Source organism: Hemibagrus wyckioides, linkage group LG15 (assembly GCF_019097595.1).
Source record: "Hemibagrus wyckioides isolate EC202008001 linkage group LG15, SWU_Hwy_1.0, whole genome shotgun sequence".
Taxonomy (NCBI): domain Eukaryota; kingdom Metazoa; phylum Chordata; class Actinopteri; order Siluriformes; family Bagridae; genus Hemibagrus; species Hemibagrus wyckioides.
This window is the reverse complement of record NC_080724.1, coordinates 23,561,066-23,585,335: the sequence shown is the minus strand read 5'-3', so window position 1 is coordinate 23,585,335 and position 24,270 is coordinate 23,561,066. Positions and strand designations below refer to the sequence as shown.

General features: G+C 40.8%; 1 protein-coding gene across 1 annotated transcript in view; it reads right to left on the bottom strand.

The window, feature by feature from the left end:
• Nucleotides 1-3,359: 3,359 nt before the first annotated feature.
• The window catches only part of tnnc1a (troponin C type 1a (slow)), a 24,221-nt gene continuing 3,310 nt past the window's right edge, over nucleotides 3,360-24,270 (bottom strand). The window contains exons 2-6 of the mRNA XM_058409370.1: nucleotides 17,386-17,416; nucleotides 17,080-17,226; nucleotides 3,914-4,028; nucleotides 3,672-3,808; nucleotides 3,360-3,495 (exon numbers count right to left, since the gene is read on the bottom strand). Of these exons, the coding sequence (XP_058265353.1) occupies nucleotides 3,464-3,495; nucleotides 3,672-3,808; nucleotides 3,914-4,028; nucleotides 17,080-17,226; nucleotides 17,386-17,416 (462 nt within the window). The 3' untranslated portion in view covers nucleotides 3,360-3,463. The remainder of the gene's footprint in view (nucleotides 3,496-3,671; nucleotides 3,809-3,913; nucleotides 4,029-17,079; nucleotides 17,227-17,385; nucleotides 17,417-24,270) is intronic.

The window sequence follows — 24,270 nt, the reverse complement described above, 5'->3', positions numbered from 1 at the left end:
TTTTTATTTAAAGCAGGTCACATGCAGGCTTCAGATGCAAAGCAGTTTGAGAAAAGAATGAGGCTGCAGAGTGAAATGAATCACACAGCCAAGCTTACATAACCAACCCCCCTGCCCTCTGATTCTCTCCCCCCTGCCCTCTGATTCTCTCCCCCCCGCCCTCTGATTCTCTCCCCTCTGCCCCCTGATTCTCTCTCCCCTGCCCCCTGATTCTCTCCCCTCTGCCCCCTGATTCTCTCTCCCCTGCCCTCTGATTCTCTCCCCTCTGCCCCCTGATTCTCTCCCCTCTGCCCCCTGATCCTCTCTCCCCTGCCCTCTGATTCTCTCCCCTCTGCCCCCTGATTCTCTCTCCCCTGCCCCCTGATTCTCTCTCCCCTGCCCCCCGATTCTCTCTTCCCTGCCCCCTGAGTCTCTCACCCCTGCCCCCTGATTCTCTCCCCTCTGCCCCCTGATTGTCTCTCCCCTGCCCTCTGATTCTCTCCCCCCTGCCCCCTGATTCTCTCCCCTGCCCCCTGATTCTCTCTCCCCTGCCCTCTGATTCTCTCCCCTCTGCCCCCTGATTCTCTCTCCCCTGCCCTCTGATTCTCTCTCCCCTGCCCTCTGATTCTCTCCCCCCTGCCCCCTGATTCTCTCTCCCCTGCCCTCTGATTCTCTCCCCCCTGCCCCCTGATTCTCTCCCCTGCCCTCTGATTATCTTCCCCCTGTCCCGTGATTCTCTTCTCTAAACCCCGTCACATCTCATGAGTTCAGGTGCAAAAGTTTTGACGCCCTTAAAACTAAATACTAAAAGTTCTGTTTTTGTGTTGTTTTGTTTAGTAATTTTATTTAGTCAGATCAGGGTCAGGGTTTCACATTTATTGGTATTTTTTGTAGATTTTAAAATAATAAATAAAACAGAGCTAAAATAGAACTGCAGTTTCCTGTTTCTCCCTCCAGAAAGATGGGGGATGTAAACTTTAGCTCAGTGCAGTAATCCTCTGCTGTAGTTTAGTGAGAAGTAAGAGCAGGATGAGAAGTTTGAGAGATGATGTGAGTGGGTGAAGAGACCCAGAGCTGAAGGACTGAGGACTTTTATTTTTATCCAATGCAGCAGAAATAATCCCAATAACTTCATATAATACCTGCAGTGTGGCTTCATCATCCCTGAGGGGCTTCAGAAATCCTCGCAGGTGGCGTTTAGATTTAGATTTTAGTGTGTGTGTGTGTGTGTGTGTGTGTGTGTGTGTGTGTGTGTGTACCTGTGTTTTAATGAAGTCATTAGGTTTTTAATCCTGATCTGTCACAGTGTGGGTCGTAGAGGAAATAAACATGCCTTTGTCCTCGTGTGGGTCATGGTGTGGACACGGGGCCTGAAGAGTTTGATTTTGACGTTAATGTGTGTGACGTGTAAAGTGTGGTCTGAGTCTAACCAGATCGGACTTTCAGGACGTGAGCATGTGGAGTTTCATGAGACGAGGAGAACATCCACGTGTCCGTCATCAGATTAGCCATCAAACAGGAGGCGGGAGATTAGACGTAAATAACTACTGAATCTGTGTGTTGTGTAACTACACACACACACACACACACTAGCAATGGGCTTTTTGTTTTGTGCATGTTATAAAGTCTCCTATGTTCTATCAGCTATAAACACTCATCCCCTCAGCAGTCTCTCTTTACTCTCTCTCTCTCCAGCTATAAACACTCATCCCCTCAGCAGTCTCTCTTTATTCTCTCTCTCTCCAGCTATAAACACTCGTCCCCTCAGCAGTCTCTCGTTACTCTCTCTCTCTCCAGCTATAAACACTCGTCCCCTCAGCAGTCTCTCTTTATTCTCTCTCTCTATCAGCTATAAACACTCGTCCCCTCAGCAGTCTCTCTTTATTCTCTCTCTCTCCAGCTATAAACACTCATCCCCTCAGCAGTCTCTCTTTATTCTCTCTCTCTTCAGCTATAAACACTTGTCCCCTCAGCAGTCTCTCTTTATTATCTCTCTCTTCAGCTATAAACACTTGTCCCCTCAGCAGTCTCTCTTTATTCTCTCTCTATCAGTTATAAACACTCGTCCCTTCAGCAGTCTCTCTTTATTCTCTCTCTCTATCAGCTATAAACACTCATCCCCTCAGCAGTCTCTCTTTCTTCACTCTCTTCAGCTATAAACACTTGTCCGCTTAGCAGTCTCTCTTTATTCTCTCTCTTCAGCTATAAACACTCGTCCCCTCAGCAGTCTCTCTCTTTATTCTCTCTCTCTATCAGCTATAAACACTCATCCCCTCAGCAGTCTCTCTTTATTCTCTCTCTCTTCAGCTATAAACACTCATCCCTTCAGCAGTCTCTCTTTATTCTCTCTCTCTATCAGCTATAAACACTCATCCCCTCAGCAGTCTCTCTTTATTCTCTGTCTCTTCAGCTATAAACACTCATCCCCTCAGCAGTCTCTCTTTCTTCTCTCTCTTCAGCTATAAACACTTGTCCGCTTAGCAGTCTCTCATTATTCTCTCTCTTCAGCTATAAACACTCATCCCCTCAGCAGTCTCTCTTTATTCTCTCTCTCTTCAGCTATAAACACTTGTCCCCTCAGCAGTCTCTCTTTATTCTCTTTCTCTCTTCAGCTATAAACACTTGTCCCCTCAGCAGTCTCTCTTTATTCTCTCTCTCTATCAGCTATAAACACTCACCCCTTCAAAAGTCTCTCTTTATTCTCTCTCTTTTTTGGCTATAAACACTCATCCCCTCAGCAGTCTCTCTTTATTCTCTCTCTCTATCAGCTATAAACACTCATCCCCTCAGCAGTCTCTCTTTATTCTCCCTATCAGCTATAAGCACTCATCCCCTCAGCAGTCTCTCTTTATTCTCTCTCTCTATCAGCTATAAACACTCGTCCCCTCAGCAGTCTCTCTTTATTCTCTCTCTCTATCAGCTATAAACACTCATCCCCTCAGCAGTCTCTCTTTATTCTCTGTCTCTTCAGCTATAAACACTCATCCCCTCAGAAGTCTCTCTTTATTCTATCTCTCTTCAGCTATGAACACTCATCCCCTCAGCAGTCTCTCTTTATTCTCTCTCTCTATCAGCTATAAACACTCGTCCCCTCAGCAGTCTCTCTTTATTTTCTCTCTATCAGCTATAAACACTCGTCCCCTCAGCAGTCTCTCTTTATTCTTTCTCTCTATCAGCTATAAACACTTATCCCCTCAGCAGTCTCTCTTTATTCTTTCTCTCTTCACACACACACACACTAAAACTCAGCAATGACATTGGAGACTCCTTACAGTGTGTGTTCAAGTACACTGACCTGAACACACACTGACCTGAACACACACTGACCTGAACACACACTGACGTGAATGCACACAGAGCATTTCACACTCACACACACGCTCAGAGGATTCAATCATTTTATTTACAGACATGAAATTTCACTAGGAACAAAAGCCACATGATTCGATTTTTTTGAGTGACGCAGGATGAAATCCAGAGGCTCCTATTCCACACCTTTCATGAAGTCCATAAACTCTGAAACCCAGAGGAAGGAAGAAATAAACAAACAAACAAACAAATAAATATAAACAGATTACACATATTATTGTGCTTTTATATTTTATACACTATTTTCATTTATGCAAATAATTTATCTGTGATGTCATTGAGGGTTGAGTTAATGACTCTCACACACACACACACACTCTTACCGTCATAGTCGATTTTCCCGTCGTTGTTCTTGTCTCCGTCGTTCATCAGCTCCTCGATGTCATCCTCAGTGATGCTCTCTCCTGTTTCCTCCAGCATCATCTTCAGCTCCTCCAGGTCTATATAACCATCCTCATTCCTGCACATAATACACACACACACACACACACACACACACACACAGTGAGTGTTAAAGCTGTTTAGATGAGGTCCTGTATCAGTCTCTGACCCGGTCCAGTCCAACCTGTCGAACATGCGGAAGAGTTCAGCCAGCTCCTCCTCTGACTTCCCTTTACTGTCGTCTCTCATACATCTCACCATCATCACCAGGAACTCCTCAAAATCCACCGTCCCACTGCCTGAGGATAGAGGAGTGTTAATCAGACACATCAGACATATCACACACATCAGATACATCAGACATATCACACACATCAAACACATCAGATACATCAGACATATCACACACATCAGACACATCATACACATCACACATATCAGACACATCAGACATATCAGATACATCAGACATATCACACACATCAGATACATCAGACATATCACACACATCAGACACATCAAACATATCACACATCAGACATATCAGATACATCAGACATATCACACACATCAGACACATCATACATATCAGACACATCAAACATATCACACACATCAGACATATCACACACATCAGACACATCATACACATCAGACACACCAGACACATCAGATACATCAGACACACCAGACACATCAGATACATCAGACATATCACACACATCAGACATATCACACACATCAGACATACCAGACATATCACACACATCAGAAACATCAGATACATCAGACATATCACACACATCAGACACATCAGATACATCAGACATATCACACACATCAGACATATCACACACATCAGACACATCAGATACATCAGACATATCACACACATCAGACATATCACACACATCAGACACATCAGATACATCAGACATATCACACACATCAGACACACCAGACATATCACACACATCAGACATATCACACACATCAGACACATCACACACATCAGACACACCAGACATATCACACACATCAGACACATCAGACATAAAACACACATCAGACACATCAGACATATCACACACATCAGACATATCAGACACATCAGACATATCACACACATCAGACACATCACACACATCAGACACACCAGACATATCACACACATCAGACATATCAGACACATCAGACACATCAGACATATCACACACATCAGACATATCAGACACATCAGACACATCAGACATATCACACACATCAGACACATCAGACATATCAGACATATCACACACAGACATATCACACACATCAGACATATCACACACATCAGACACATCAGACATATCACACACATCAGACATATCAGACACATCAGACATATCACACACATCAGACACACCAGACATATCACACACATCAGACACATCATACATATCAGACACATCAGACATATCACACACATCAGACACACCAGACATATCACACACATCAGACACATCACACACATCAGACACATCAGACATATCACACACATCAGACATATCACACACATCAGACACATCAGACATATCACACACATCAGACACATCAGACATATCACACACATCAGACATATCACACACATCAGACACATCACACACATCAGACACATCAGACATATCACACACATCAGACACATCAGACATATCACACACATCAGACATATCAGACACATCAGACATATCACACACATCAGACCCATCAGACACATCAGACACATCAGACATATCAGACATATCACACACATCAGACATATCACACATATCAGACATATCAGACATATCACACACATCAGACACATCAGACATATCACACACATCAGACACACCAGACATATCACACACATCAGACACATCATACATATCAGACACATCAGACATATCACACACATCAGACATATCAGACACATCAGACATATCACACACATCAGACACATCAGACATATCAGACACATCAGACACATCAGACACATCAGACATATCACACACATCAGACACATCAGACATATCACACACATCAGACATATCACACACATCAGACACACCAGACATATCACACACATCAGACACATCAGACATATCACACACATCAGACATATCACACACATCAGACATATCACACACATCAGACACATCAGACATATCACACAAATCAGACACATCAGACATATCACACACATCAGACACATCAGACATATCACACACATCAGACATATCAGACACATCAGACATATCACACACATCAGACACATCAGACATATCACACACATCAGACACATCAGACATATCACACACATCAGACACATCAGACATATCACACACATCAGACACATCAGACATATCACACACATCAGACACATCAGACATATCACACACATCAGACACATCAGACATATCACACACATCAGACATATCACACACATCAGACACATCAGACATATCACACACATCAGACACATCAGACATATCACACACATCAGACACATCAGACATATCACACACATCAGACATATCAGACACATCAGACATATCACACACATCAGACACATCAGACATATCACACACATCAGACACATCAGACATATCACACACATCAGACACATCAGACATATCACACACATCAGACATATCAGACACATCAGACACACCAGACATATCACACACATCAGACACATCAGACATATCACACACATCAGACACATCAGACATATCACACACATCAGACACATCAGACATATCACACACATCAGACATATCACACACATCAGACACGTCAGACATATCACACATATCAGACATATCACACACATCAGACACATCAGACATATCACACACATCAGACATATCACACACATCAGACACGTCAGACATATCACACATATCAGACATATCACACACATCAGACACATCAGACATATCAGACACACCAGACATATCACACACATCAGACATATCACACACATCAGACATATCACACACATCAGACACATCAGACATATCACACACATCAGACATATCACACACATCAGACACATCAGACACATCAGACATATCACACACATCAGACACATCAGACATATCACACACATCAGACATATCACACACATCAGACACATCAGACATATCACACACATCAGACACATCAGACATATCACACACATCAGACATATCACACACATCAGACACATCAGACATATCACACACATCAGACATATCAGACACATCAGACATATCAGACACATCAGACATATCACACACATCAGACATATCACACACATCAGACACATCAGACATATCACACACATCAGACACATCAGACATATCACACACATCAGACACATCAGACATATCAGACACATCAGACATATCACACACATCAGACACATCAGACATATCACACACATCAGACACATCAGACACATCAGACATATCAGACACATCAGATACATCAGACATATCAGACACATCAGACATATCAGACACATCAGACATATCACACACATCAGACACATCAGACACATCAGACATATCACACACATCAGACATATCACACACATCAGACACATCAGACATATCAGACATATCACACACATCAGACATATCAGACACATCAGACATATCAGACATATCAGACACATCAGACACGTCAGACATATCACACATATCAGACATATCACACACATTAGACACATCAGACATATCACACACATCAGACATATCACACACATCAGACACATCAGACATATCACACACATCAGACACGTCAGACATATCACACATATCAGACATATCACACACATCAGACATATCAGACACATCAGACATATCACACCTATCAGACACACCAGACATATCACACACATCAGACACATCAGACATATCACACACATCAGACATATCACACACATCAGACACGTCAGACATATCACACATATCAGGCATATCACACACATCAGACACATCAGACATATCAGACATATCAGACACATCAGACACGTCAGACATATCACACATATCAGACATATCACACACATCAGACACATCAGACATATCACACACATCAGACACGTCAGACATATCACACATATCAGGCATATCACACACATCAGACACATCAGACATATCAGACATATCAGACACATCAGACACGTCAGACATATCACACATATCAGACATATCACACACATCAGACACACCAGACATATCACACACATCAGACACATCAGACATATCACACACATCAGACATATCACACCTATCAGACACATCAGACATATCACACACATCAGACACATCAGACATATCACACACATCAGACACATCAGACATATCACACACATCAGACACATCAGACATATCACACACATCAGACATATCACACATATCAGACACACCAGACATATCACACACATCAGACACGTCAGACATATCACACATATCAGACATATCACACACATCAGACACATCAGACACATCAGACATATCAGACATATCAGACACATCAGACACATCAGACATATCAGACACATCAGACATATCACACACATCAGACATATCACACCTATCAGACACACCAGACATATCACACACATCAGACACATCAGACATATCACACACATCAGACATATCACACCTATCAGACACACCAGACATATCACACACATCAGACATATCAGACACATCAGACATATCACACACATCAGACATATCACACACATCAGACACACCAGACATATCACACACATCAGACATATCACACACATCAGACATATCACACACATCAGACATATCACACACATCAGACACATCAGATACATCAGACATATCACACACATCAGGCATATCACACACATCAGACACATCAGATACATCAGACATATCACACACATCAGACACACCAGACATATCACACACATCAGACATATCATACATATCAAACACATCAGACATATCACACACATCAGACATATCAGACACATCAGACACATCAGACACATCAGACATATCACACACATCAGACATATCAGACACATCAGACATATCAGACATATCAGACACATCAGACATGTCAGACATATCACACACATCAGATACATCAGACATATCACACACATCAGACATATCACACACATCAGACATATCACACACATCAGACATATCACACATATCAGACATATCACACACATCAGACACACCAGACATATCACACACATCAGACATATCAGACACATCAGACATATCAGACATATCAGACACATCAGACATATCACACACATCAGACATGTCACACATATCAGACATATCACACACATCAGACATATCAGACACATCAGACATATCACACACATCAGACATATCACACACATCAGACATATCAGACACATCACACACATCAGACACACCAGACATATCACACACATCAGACATATCACACACATCAGATACATCAGACATATCACACACATCAGACATATCACACACATCAGACATATCAGACACATCAGACACATCAGACATATCACACATATCAGACACATCAGACATATCACACACATCAGACACATCAGACATATCACACATATCAGACATATCACACACATCAGACACACCAGACATATCACACACATCAGACATATCAGACACATCAGACATATCAGACACATCAGACATATCACACACATCAGACACATCAGACATATCACACACATCAGACATATCACACACATCAGACACATCAGACATATCACACACATCAGACATATCAGACACATCAGACATATCACACACATCAGACATATCACACATATCAGACACACCAGACATATCACACACATCAGACACATCAGACATATCAGACATATCAGACACATCAGACACATCAGACATATCAGACACATCAGACACATCAGACATATCAGACATATCAGACATATCAGACACATCACACATATCACACACATCAGACACATCAGACACATCAGACATATCAGACACATCAGACATATCAGACACATCAGACATATCACACACATCAGACATATCACACAGATCAGACACACCAGACATATCACACACATCAGACACATCAGACACATCAGACATATCAGACACATCAGACATATCACACATATCAGACATATCACACACATCAGACACATCAGACACATCAGACATATCACACACATCAGACACATCAGACACATCAGACACATCAGACATATCACACACATCAGACATATCAGACACATCAGACATATCACACACATCAGACATATCACACACATCAGACATATCAGACACATCAGACATATCACACACATCAGACATATCACACATATCAGACATATCACACACATCAGACATATCAGACACATCAGACATATCACACACATCAGACATATCACACACATCAGACATATCAGACACATCAGACATATCACACATATCAGACATATCACACACATCAGACACACCAGACATATCACACACATCAGACATATCACACACATCAGACATATCACACACATCAGACACACCAGACATATCACACACATCAGACATATCACACACATCAGACATATCACACACATCAGACATATCAGACACATCACACACATCAGACACACCAGACATATCACACACATCAGACATATCAGACACATCAGACATATCAGACACATCAGACATATCACACACATCAGACATATCACACACATCAGACATATCACACACATCAGACACACCAGACATATCACACACATCAGACATATCACACACATCAGACATATCACACACATCAGACATATCACACACATCAGACATATCAGACACATCAGACATATCACACACATCAGACATATCACACACATCAGACATATCACACACATCAGACATATCAGACACATCAGACACATCAGACATATCACACACATCAGACATATCACACACATCAGACATATCACACACATCAGACACATCAGACATATCACACATATCAGACATATCACACACATCAGACACACCAGACATATCACACACATCAGACACATCAGACACATCAGACATATCAGACACATCAGACATATCACACACATCAGACACATCAGACATATCACACACATCAGACATATCACACACATCAGACACATCAGACATATCACACACATCAGACATATCAGACACATCAGACATATCACACACATCAGACATATCACACATATCAGACACACCAGACATATCACACACATCAGACACATCAGACATATCAGACATATCAGACACATCAGACACATCAGACATATCAGACACATCAGACACATCAGACATATCAGACATATCAGACACATCACACATATCACACACATCAGACACATCAGACACATCAGACATATCAGACACATCAGACATATCAGACACATCAGACATATCACACACATCAGACATATCACACAGATCAGACACACCAGACATATCACACACATCAGACACATCAGACACATCAGACATATCAGACACATCAGACATATCACACATATCAGACATATCACACACATCAGACACATCAGACACATCAGACATATCACACACATCAGACACATCAGACACATCAGACACATCAGACATATCACACACATCAGACACATCACACACATCAGACATATCAGACACATCAGACATATCAGACATATCAGACATATCAGACACATCAGACATATCACACACATCAGACATGTCACACATATCAGACATATCACACACATCAGACATATCAGACACATCAGACATATCACACACATCAGACATATCACACACATCAGACATATCAGACACATCAGACATATCACACATATCAGACATATCACACACATCAGACACACCAGACATATCACAGACATCAGACATATCAGACACATCAGACATATCAGACATATCAGACACATCAGACATATCACACACATCAGACATGTCACACACATCAGACATATCACACACATCAGACATATCAGACACATCACACACATCAGACACACCAGACATATCACACACATCAGACATATCAGACACATCAGACATATCAGACACATCAGACATATCACACACATCAGACATATCACACACATCAGACATATCACACACATCAGATACATCAGACATATCACACACATCAGACATATCACACACATCAGACATATCAGACACATCAGACATATCACACACATCAGACATATCAGACACATCAGACATATCACACACATCAGACATATCACACACATCAGACATATCACACACATCAGACATATCAGACACATCAGACACATCAGACATATCACACACATCAGACATATCAGACACATCAGACATATCACACACATCAGACATATCACACACATCAGACACATCAGACACATCAGACATATCACACACATCAGACACACCAGACATATCAGACACATCAGACACATCAGATACATCAGACATATCACACACATCTGACATATCAGACACATCAGACACATCAGACATATCAGACACATCAGACACATCAGATACATCAGACATATCAGACACATCAGACATATCAGACACATCAGACACATCAGACACATCAGACACATCAGACACATCAGATACATCAGACATATCACACACATCAGACATATCAGACACATCAGACACATCAGATACATCAGACATATCACACACATCAGACATATCAGACACATCAGACATATCAGACACATCAGACACATCAGACACATCAGACACATCAGATACATCAGACATATCACACACATCAGACATATCAGACACATCAGACACATCAGATACATCAGACATATCACACACATCAGACATATCAGACACATCAGACACATCAGACATATCACACACATCAGACACATCAGACATATCAGACACATCACACATATCACACACATCAGACACATCAGACACATCAGACACATCACACACATCAGACACATCAGACACATCACACACATCAGACACATCAGACACATCAGATACATCAGACATATCACACACATCACACACATCAGACACATCAGACACATCAGACACACCAGACACATCACACACATCAGACACATCAGACACATCAGACATATCACACACATCAGACACACCAGACATATCACACACATCCGACACATGAGACACATCAGATACATCAGACACATCACACACATCAGACACATCAGATACATCAGACACATCACCCACATCACACACATCAGACACATCAGACACATCAGACACATCACACACATCAGACACATCAGACACATCAGACACATCAGACACTCAGCTCTGATCTCATGCCTCTACAAAAACACCTGTATTTAAACTCAATTCTCACTGCCACACTGTTTATACATTACTCCAGTTTCAGTGAATTAAACACCAGTACTTTACTGTGTGTGTGTGTGAGTGTGTGTGTGTGTGTGTGTATTAGTTTAAATGTGTGTGTTTGTGTGTGTGTGTGTATTAATTTAAATGTGTGTGTTTGTGTGTGTGTGTGTGTGTATTAGTTTAAATGTGTGTGTTTGTGTGTGTGTGTGTATTAGTTTAAATGTGTGTGTGTGTGTGTTTGTGTGTGTGAGAGAGAGAGAGAGAGTGTGTGTGTGTATTAGTTTAAATGTGTTTGTGTGTGTGTTTGTTTGTGTGTGTGTGTATGTGTGTATTAATTTAAATGTGTGTGTGTACTAGTTTAAATGTGTTTGTGTGTGTTTGTGTGTGTGTGTTTGTGTGTGTATATTAATTTAAATGTGTGTGTGTATTAGTTTAAATGTGTTTGTGTGTGTGTATGTGTATTAATTTAAATGTGTGTGTGTGTATTAGTTTAAATGTGTGTGTGTATTAATTTAAATGTGTGTGTTTGTGTGTGTGTGTGTATTAATTTAAATGTGTGTGTTTGTGTGTGTGTGTGTATTAATTTAAATGTGTGTGTGTATTAGTTTAAATGTGTGTGTTTGTGTGTGTGTATTAATTTAAATGTGTGTGTGTATTAGTTTAAATGTGTTTGTGTATTAATTTAAATGTGTGTGTTTGTGTGTGTGTATTAATTTAAATGTGTGTGTTTGTGTGTGTGTATTAATTTAAATGTGTGTGTGTATTAGTTTAAATGTGTGTGTTTGTGTGTGTGTGTATTAATTTAAATGTGTGTGTGTATTAGTTTAAATGTGTTTGTGTATTAATTTAAATGTGTGTGTTTGTGTGTGTGTGTATTAGTTTAAATGTGTGTGTATTAATTTAAATGTGTGTGTATGTGTGTGTGTGTATTATTTTAAATGTGTGTGTTTGTGTGTGTATGTGTATTAATTTAAATGTGTGTGTGTGTATTAGTTTAAATGTGTGTGTTTGTGTGTGTGTGTGTATTAATTTAAATGTGTGTGTGTATTAGTTTAAATGTGTTTGTGTGTGTGTGTATGTGTATTAATTTAAATGTGTGTGTGTGTATTAGTTTAAATGTGTGTGTGTATTAATTCAAATGTGTGTGTTTGTGTGTGTGTGTGTGTGTATTAATTTAAATGTGTGTGTGTGTATTAGTTTAAATGTGTGTGTGTGTATTAGTTTAAATGTGTGTGTTTGTGTGTGTGTATTAATTTAAATGTGTGTGTTTGTGTGTGTGTGTGTGTATTAATTTAAATGTGTGTGTGTATTAGTTTAAATGTGTGTGTTTGTGTGTGTGTGTATTAATTTAAATGTGTGTGTTTGTGTGTGTGTGTGTGTATTAATTTAAATGTGTGTGTGTATTAATTTAAATGTGTGTGTTTGTGTGTGTGTGTGTATTAATTTAAATGTGTGTGTGTATTAGTTTAAATGTGTTTGTGTATTAATTTAAATGTGTGTGTTTGTGTGTGTGTATTAATTTAAATGTGTGTGTTTGTGTGTGTGTGTATTAATTTAAATGTGTGTGTTTGTGTGTGTGTGTGTATTAATTTAAATGTGTGTGTGTGTGTGTGTATTAGTTTAAATGTGTGTGTTTGTGTGTGTGTATGTGTATTAATTTAAATGTGTGTGTGTGTGTATTAATTTAAATGTGTGTGTTTGTGTGTGTGTGTGTGTGTATTAATTTAAATGTGTGTGTGTGTATTAGTTTAAATGTGTGTGTTTGTGTGTGTGTGTATGTGTATTAATTTAAATGTGTGTGTGTGTGTGTATTAGTTTAAATGTGTGTGTGTATTAATTTAAATGTGTGTGTTTGTGTGTGTGTGTATTAATTTAAATGTGTGTGTGTATTAGTTTAAATGTGTGTGTTTGTGTGTGTGTGTATTAATTTAAATGTGTGTGTTTGTGTGTGTGTGTGTGTGTATTAATTTAAATGTGTGTGTGTGTATTAGTTTAAATGCGTGTGTTTGTGTGTGTGTGTATTAATTTAAATGTGTGTGTGTATTAGTTTAAATGTGTTTGTGTGTGTGTATGTGTATTAATTTAAATGTGTGTGTGTGTGTATTAATTTAAATGTGTGTGTTTGTGTGTGTGTGTGTATTAATTTAAATGGGTGTGTGTGTATTAGTTTAAATGTGTGTGTTTGTGTGTGTGTGTATTAATTTAAATGTGTGTGTGTATTAGTTTAAATGTGTTTGTGTGTGTGTATGTGTATTAATTTAAATGTGTGTGTGTGTGTATTAATTTAAATGTGTGTGTTTGTGTGTGTGTGTGTGTGTGTGTGTATTAATTTAAATGTGTGTGTGTGTATTAATTTAAATGTGTGTGTGTGTATTAATTTAAATGTGTGTGTGTGTGTATTAATTTAAATGTGTGTGTGTGTGTATTAATTTAAATGTGTGTGTTTGTGTGTGTGTGTGTGTATTAATTTAAATGTGTGTGTGTGTATTAATTTAAATGTGTGTGTGTGTATTAATTTAAATGTGTGTGTGTGTGTATTAATTTAAATGTGTGTGTTTGTGTGTGTGTGTATTAATTTAAATGTGTGTGTTTGTGTGTGTGTGTATTAATTTAAATGTGTGTGTGTATTAGTTTAAATGTGTTTGTGTGTGTGTATGTGTATTCATTTAAATGTGTGTGTGTGTGTATTAATTTAAATGTGTGTGTTTGTGTGTGTGTGTGTATTAATTTAAATGTGTGTGTGTGTGTATTAATTTAAATGTGTGTGTTTGTGTGTGTGTGTGTGTGTGTATTAATTTAAATGTGTTTGTGTGTGTATTAATTTAAATGTGTGTGTTTGTGTGTGTGTATTAATTTAAATGTGTGTGTGTGTGTATTAATTTAAATGTGTGTGTGTGTATTAGTTTAAATGTGTGTGTTTGTGTGTGTGTGTATTAATTTAAATGTGTGTGTTTGTGTGTGTGTGTGTGTGTATTAATTTAAATGTGTGTGTGTGTATTAGTTTAAATGTGTGTGTTTGTGTGTGTGTGTATTAATTTAAATGTGTGTGTTTGTGTGTGTGTGTATTAATTTAAATGTGTGTGTTTGTGTGTGTGTATGTGTATTAATTTAAATGTGTGTGTGTGTATTAGTTTAAATGTGTGTGTGTATTAATTTAAATGTGTGTGTTTGTGTGTGTGTGTATTAATTTAAATGTGTGTGTTTGTGTGTGTGTGTGTATTAATTTAAATGTGTGTGTGTGTATTAGTTTAAATGTGTGTGTTTGTGTGTGTGTGTATTAATTTAAATGTGTGTTTGTGTGTGTGTGTATTAATTTAAATGTGTGTGTGTATTAGTTTAAATGTGTTTGTGTGTGTGTGTGTGTATTCATTTAAATGTGTGTGTGTATTAGTTTAAATGTGTTTGTGTGTGTGTGTATGTGTATTAATTTAAATGTGTGTGTGTGTGTGTGTATTAGTTTAAATGTGTGTGTGTATTAATTTAAATGTGTGTGTTTGTGTGTGTGTGTGTATTAATTTAAATGCGTGTGTATTAATTTAAATGTGTGTGTTTGTGTGTGTGTGTATTAATTTAAATGTGTGTGTGTGTGTGTATTAATTTAAATGTGTGTGTGTGTATTAGTTTAAATGTGTGTGTTTGTGTGTGTGTATTAATTTAAATGTGTGTTTGTGTGTGTGTGTGTATTTATTTAAATGTGTGTGTTTGTGTGTGTGTGTGTATTAATTTAAATGTGTGTGTGTATTAATTTAAATGTGTGTGTTTGTGTGTGTGTGTGTATTAATTTAAATGTGTGTGTGTATTAGTTTAAATGTGTGTTTGTGTGTGTGTGTGTTAGTTTAAATGTGTGTGTGTGTGTGTGTGTATTAATTTAAATGTGTGTATTTGTGTGTGTGTGTGTATTAATTTAAATGTGTGTGTGTGTGTGTGTGTTTACCATCCTCGTCCACCTCGTCGATCATCTCGTGCAGCTCCTCAGGTGTGGGGTTCTGTCCCAGCATCCTCATCACCTTGCCCAGTTCCTTGGTGCTGATGCAGCCGTCCTCTGCGTCCTGAACGAAGATGTCGAATGCGGCACGGAATTCTGCAACAACCGCAAAGTCTGAGATGGACCACGCCCTGTGCATAAGTATTCACCCCCCTTCAACACTTTACTGGAATAAACTAATGAAGACTCGCTCATTGACTCTGAGTCACTGCCTCCTTGAGTCACTGGTGTTTGAGAAGTTTGTGTCCTACTCACCATTTTTCTGCTCGTCTGTGAGCTGCTCCACCTGTAGAGATCAGAATAAACCATAACTCACACCTTCACGTATCTATACACGTCTACACTCACACCTGCCTCAAAGTCTCATCGTCAGTCTCACGCCGTCTCAGGTGGGCGTGGCCTGGGCTGCTTTTTATTTTTAAGTTAAATTTAAACAGTAGAAGATATTTATCACTTTTAAAGCTAACGAGCCAAACAATAATCAGTGTGAGGATCAGGTGTGTGATTCTTCACATGTTACACACTCGACTTCCTTCTCAGATCAGATTAATGTAGCCAGGTTCTCTCAGGCTATCAAGGTTCTCTTAGACTAGCAAGGTTCTCTCAGGCTATCAAGGTTCAAGGTGTAAATTAGCGAAGGCGATGTCCGATGCTGTAGTATGCTCTGGCCCCATCCCAATGCGGCGTGGCGATGTAGCTTACAGCAGGTTATGGTCACTGAACTGCTGGATGTCCAGGTGGTGCTCCGAAAACAATGTGGGCTTCATAGACAACTGGAGCTCTTTTGAGGGCAAGGCTGGCCTGTTAGGACGGGACGGTGTCCATCCCACTCGGGAGGGTGCTGCTCTCATTTCTTGCAGCATAGCACATAGTCTTAGAGCAGATCTAGTTAATCGGTGACAATCCAGGGCCAGGGAGCAGACAAGCAGGTTAATCCAACCGTCTGCTGGCTGCAAAGAGTCGTCACTCAGGGTTCATAACATTGAGACTGTGTCTGTTCCCCGAACCAAACGAAAATGTTTTAACAATCAGAAAATTTGTTTTAGTAACCTGATTAACATAAAACTAGATGATAGTGAATGCACAGCCTGCACCTTTGATCTGAAGCTAGGACTGTTAAATATAAGATCTCTGTCAACTAAAACACTTATAATTAATGAACTGATTACTGATCAGGAGTTCAGTGTTCTTTGTTTAACAGAAACATGGATTAAACAAAACGAGTATGTAGCATTAAATGAAGCTTGTCCGCCTGGCTACAGCTATATACATCAACCGCGTCTAACAGGCAGGGGAGGAGGTGTCGCAGTTATTCATGATAATAAGCTAAGCGCCACACAAAAACCCAGACATCAGTTCAACACATTCGAAGTTCTTTATACTAACCTAACGTATGCAAGTACTAATAAGTTCACAGAGTCAATTCCACTAATTGTTATTTACAGACCCCCAGGGCCATACTCTGAATTCCTCAGTGAACTTGGAGATTTTACTTCAAACCTTGTTGTTTCTTTAGACAAAGCATTAATAGTAGGAGACTTCAACATTCCTTTTGATAAGCCAGAAGACCCTCTGAGAACAGCAGTTGTGTCCATCTTAGATTCATTAGGTGTTAATCAAAATGTAATAGGACCCACTCATAATGGAGGTCACACTCTGGATCTCATTTTTACATTCGGATTAAATATAGAAAACAGAGTCACTCTTCCACAGTCGGAAGCTCTCAGATCATGATCTAGTTTCATTTAGAATGCGTCTTAGACACGAGATGCGCAACTTGCCGCATTACCGTATGAAGCGTATATTTACGTCTGCTACTGCACAGAGATTTACCGATAGTCTCCCAGAATTATCACACATGATTGGTGTGGCGTCTGACCCTACAGAACTTGACCAGGCGACTGATTACCTGGAGTCAATGTTTCGGAACACCCTAGACACTGTAGCTCCACTTAAAAGGAAAAAAATTAAAGACAAGAAACTAGCACCCTGGTACAACGACCACACACAAGCTTTAAAACAATCAGCTAGGAAACTAGAACGTAAATGGCGTCAAACTAAATTAGCAGTATTCCAGATTGCGTGGAAGGAAAGCCTTCTGAGATACAAAAATTCTCTTAGTGCTGCTAGATCAGCGTATCTCTCTGCCCTAATCGAAGATAACAAAAACAATCCAAAATTTTTATTTAGCACTGTAGCAAAACTAACTAGGAGTAAAACCACTGTAGAAAAGCGCACACCATCTACATTTAGCAGCAATGACTTCATGAATTTTTTCAATGAAAAAATTGATAATATCAGGCAAAAAAATTCAGACTATTAATTTTAAAACCATATTATTTGATAGATAATCCTTTAGATAATATAACTATTTCTGATCAGAGCTTAGAGTGCTTCACTCCACTTCAAGAGCCTGATCTAATTTCACAGAAATCTTCTTCAAAATCTTCTACCTGCATCCTAGATCCTTTACCCACATCTTTCCTTAAACAGATATTACCAGTAGCTACTGAACCCCTTCTAAAAATCATTAATTCTTCCCTAAGCACTGGCTATGTGCCTAAATATTTTAAGCTAGCAGTTATCAAACCCTTGATTAAAAAACCGGACCTCGACCCCTGTCAGCTGTCTAACTATAGACCGATATCAAACCTGCCCTTTATCTCCAAGATCCTAGAAAAGGCTGTAGCGCAGCAGTTATGTTCAGACCTGCATAGAAATAACATTTATGAAATGTATCATATTTAGGATTTAGGCCTCATCATAGCACAGAGACAGCACTGGTTAAAGTGGTCAATGACCTGTTACTGGCTTCTGATCAGGGTTGTGTCTCCTTACTGGTGTTACTGGATCTTAGTGCAGCTTTTGACACCATTGACCACACTGTTCTACTTGATAGGCTAGAACATGTTGGTGTTAAAGGAACAGCCCTCTCCTGGCTCAGGTCTTATTTGACTGACCGTTATCAGTGTGTAGATCTAGACGGTGACTTCTCCATGCATACCAAGGTTATGTTCGGTGTTCCACAAGGTTCTGTCTTAGGCCCACTGCTTTTCTCCCTATATATGTTACCCCTTGGTGCAATTATTCGTAAACATGGTATTAGCTTCCACTGTTATGCCGACGACACACAGCTATATGTCTCAGCTAAATCAGATGAGAGACACCAGCTTATTAAGTTAGAAGAATGTGTAAAGGACATTAGACACATGATCCGCCACGCCTACTCCGATCAAAGGGTGCTGGTTACTTGGTAGTACCTCAAGTAGCAAAGGCTACAGCAGGGGGCGGAGCTTTCTCTTTCAAAGCCCCACAGTTATGGAACAGCCTTCCAATTAGTGTTGGGGATTCAGACACAGTCTCAATGTTTAAGTCTAGGCTGAAGACACATTTGTTTAGTCGAGCTTTTAATGTATAGTTTTCTTAGGTAAAGGAGCAGATCTGGAAGGTTCATGGTCATAGAGTGTTTGGTGACTGGGATGTGTTGGATGCTGTCATCTAACCACCCTCACAAGTCGCTCGGGTCACTGACTGTGAAGTGGTCGGATGCTTTATTTCCCGGGAAGCCTTCATGTCTGTGACCTTCTGGCTCTCCCTTTTAGTTATGATGTCATAGCTAGTCTTGCCGGAGTCCCTGCCTGCACTTTACACATAATCTACATTGTCTTTAAGCATCACATGATCAGAAACTTAATATCTTTCTCTTTCTCTCTCTACCTTCTCTGTCTAGCTATACACCCCACTCCTGAGCTCCCAGTGTTTGCCAGTTTCCAGTCTGACCACTGCCCTACCCCTGGTCGGAGTCTCGCCGCTTGATGGTGCCCACTGATGCTGTGGATGGATCTGTGTGGACCAGGAGACAGCCATGGACAGAGACACTTGGGGACTTTCACACCATCACAGATCTGCCATTTCATCTGTCAGCTTGTGACCGCAAAGAACTAGTGTTTATAATGACCTTAGAAACTACACTGACCTAATAGTTCCTCATGGGTCATTGATTGCTGTTGTAGAAAGGACATTAATCAGCTACAGTTACATTATTTACTCTTTAGTGTCACCCAAATGAGGATGGGTTCCCTTCTGAGACTGGTTCCTCTCAAGGTTTCTTCCTTTCCATCCCAGGGAGTTTTTCCTTGCCACCGTTGCCACAGGCTTGCTCATTAGGGATAAAATAAAATAAAATAGTCTAATTATAGAATTTAGTAATTTATTGTTATTTCTAGTTAATTAGTTTTTTTAATTTTTTTTTTATTTTTTATTATTATTTTTCATTTTCCCCTCCCCTTTCTCTGTTTTCTTCTTTTGTAAAGCTGCTTTGAGACAATGTTCATTGTAAAAGGCGCTATACAAAATAAACTGAATTGAATTGAATTCTCTCAGACTAGCGAGGTTCTCTCAGGCTATCAAGGTTCTCTCAGACTAGTGAGGTTCTCTCAGACTAGCAAGGTTCTCGCAGACTAGCAAGGTGACTGTACTAGCAAGGTTCTCTCAGACTATCGAGATGACTGTACTAGCGAGGTTCTTTCAGACTAGCGAGGTGACTGTACTAGCAAGGTTCTCTCAGACTAGCGAGGTGACTGTACTAGCGAGGTTCTCTCAGACTAGCGAGGTGACTGTACTAGCAAGGTTCTCTCAGAATAGCGAGGTGACTGTACTAGCGAGGTTCTCTCAGACTAGTGAGGTGACTGTACTAGCAAGGTTCTCTCAGACTAGTGAGGTGACTGTACTAGCAAGGTTCTCTCAGACTAGTGAGGTGACTGTACTAGCAAGGTTCTCTCAGACTAGCGAGGTGACTGTACTAGCAAGGTTCTCTCAGACTAGTGAGGTGACTGTACTAGCAAGGTTCTCTCAGACTAGCGAGGTGACTGTACTACTGAGGTTCTCTCAGACTAGCGAGGTGACTGTACTACTGAGGTTCTCTCAGAATAGCGAGGTGACTGTAAGAGCAAAGTTCTCTCAGACTAGCGAGATGACTGTACTAGCAAGGTTCTCTCAGATTAGCGAGGTGACTGTACTAGCAAGGTTCTCTCAGATTAGCGAGGTGACTGTACTAGCGAGGTTCTCTCAGACTAGCGAGGTGACTGTACTAGCAAGGTTCTCTCAGACTAGCGAGGTGACTGTACTAGCGAGGTTCTCTCAGAATAGCGAGGTGACTGTACTAGCGAGGTTCTCTCAGACTAGTGAGGTGACTGTACTAGCGAGGTTCTCTCAGACTAGCGAGGTGACTGTACTACTGAGGTTCTCTCAGACTAGCGAGGTGACTGTACTAGCAAGGTTCTCTCAGACTAGTGAGGTGACTGTACTAGCGAGGTTCTCTCAGACTAGCGAGGTGACTGTACTAGCGAGGTTCTCTCAGACTAGCGAGGTGACTGTACTACTGAGGTTCTCTCAGAATAGCGAGATGACTGTACTAGCGAGGTTCTCTCAGACTAGTGAGGTGACTGTACTAGCGAGGTTCTCTCAGACTAGCGAGGTGACTGTACTACTGAGGTTCTCTCAGACTAGTGAGGTGACTGTACTAGCGAGGTTCTCTCAGACTAGCGAGGTGACTGTACTACTGAGGTTCTCTCAGACTAGCGAGGTGACTGTACTAGCAAGGTTCTCTCAGACTAGTGAGGTGACTGTACTAGCGAGGTTCTCTCAGACTAGTGAGGTGACTGTACTAGCGAGGTTCTCTCAGACTAGCGAGGTGACTGTACTACTGAGGTTCTCTCAGAATAGCGAGATGACTGTACTAGCGAGGTTCTCTCAGACTAGCGAGGTGACTGTACTAGCAAGGTTCTCTCAGACTAGCGAGGTGACTGTACTAGCGAGGTTCTCTCAGACTAGCGAGGTGACTGTACTAGCGAGGTTCTCTCAGACTAGCGAGGTGACTGTACTAGCGAGGTTCTCTCAGACTAGCGAGGTGACTGTACTAGCAAGGTTCTCTCAGACTAGCGAGGTGACTGTACTACTGAGGTTCTCTCAGAATAGCGAGGTGACTGTACTAGCGAGGTTCTCTCAGACTAGTGAGGTGACTGTACTACTGAGGTTCTCTCAGAATAGCGAGGTGACTGTACTAGCGAGGTTCTCTCAGACTAGTGAGGTGACTGTACTACTGAGGTTCTCTCAGACTAGCGAGGTGACTGTACTAGCGAGGTTCTCTCAGAATAGCGAGGTGACTGTACTAGCGAGGTTCTCTCAGACTAGCGAGGTGACTGTACTAGCAAGGTTCTCTCAGACTAGTGAGGTGACTGTACTAGCAAGGTTCTCTCAGACTAGCGAGGTGACTGTACTAGCGAGGTTCTCTCAGACTAGCGAGGTGACTGTACTACTGAGGTTCTCTCAGACTAGTGAGGTGACTGTACTACTGAGGTTCTCTCAGTCTAGCGAGGTGACTGTACTAGCAAGGTTCTCTCAGACTAGCGAGGTGACTGTACTAGCGAGGTTCTCTCAGACTAGCGAGGTGACTGTACTAGCAAGGTTCTCTCAGACTAGCGAGGTGACTGTACTAGCGAGGTTCTCTCAGACTAGCGAGGTGACTGTACTACTGAGGTTCTCTCAGACTAGCGAGGTGACTGTACTAGCGAGGTTCTCTCAGACTAGCGAGGTGACTGTACTAGCGAGGTTCTCTCAGACTAGCGAGGTGACTGTACTACTGAGGTTCTCTCAGACTAGCGAGGTGACTGTACTAGCGAGGTTCTCTCAGACTAGCGAGGTGACTGTACTAGCGAGGTTCTCTCAGACTAGCGAGGTGACTGTACTAGCGAGGTTCTCTCAGACTAGCGAGGTGACTGTACTAGCAAGGTTCTCTCAGACTAGCGAGGTGACTGTACTAGCGAGGTTCTCTCAGACTAGCGAGGTGACTGTACTAGCAAGGTTCTCTCAGACTAGTGAGGTGACTGTACTAGCGAGGTTCTCTCAGACTAGCGAGGTGACTGTACTAGCGAGGTTCTCTCAGACTAGCGAGGTGACTGTACTAGCAAGGTTCTCTCAGACTAGCGAGGTGACTGTACTAGCGAGGTTCTCTCAGACTAGCGAGGTGACTGTACTAGCGAGGTGACTGTACTAGCGAGGTTCTCTCAGACTAGCGAGGTGACTGTACTAGCGAGGTGACTGTACTAGCGAGGTTCTCTCAGACTAGCGAGGTGACTGTAC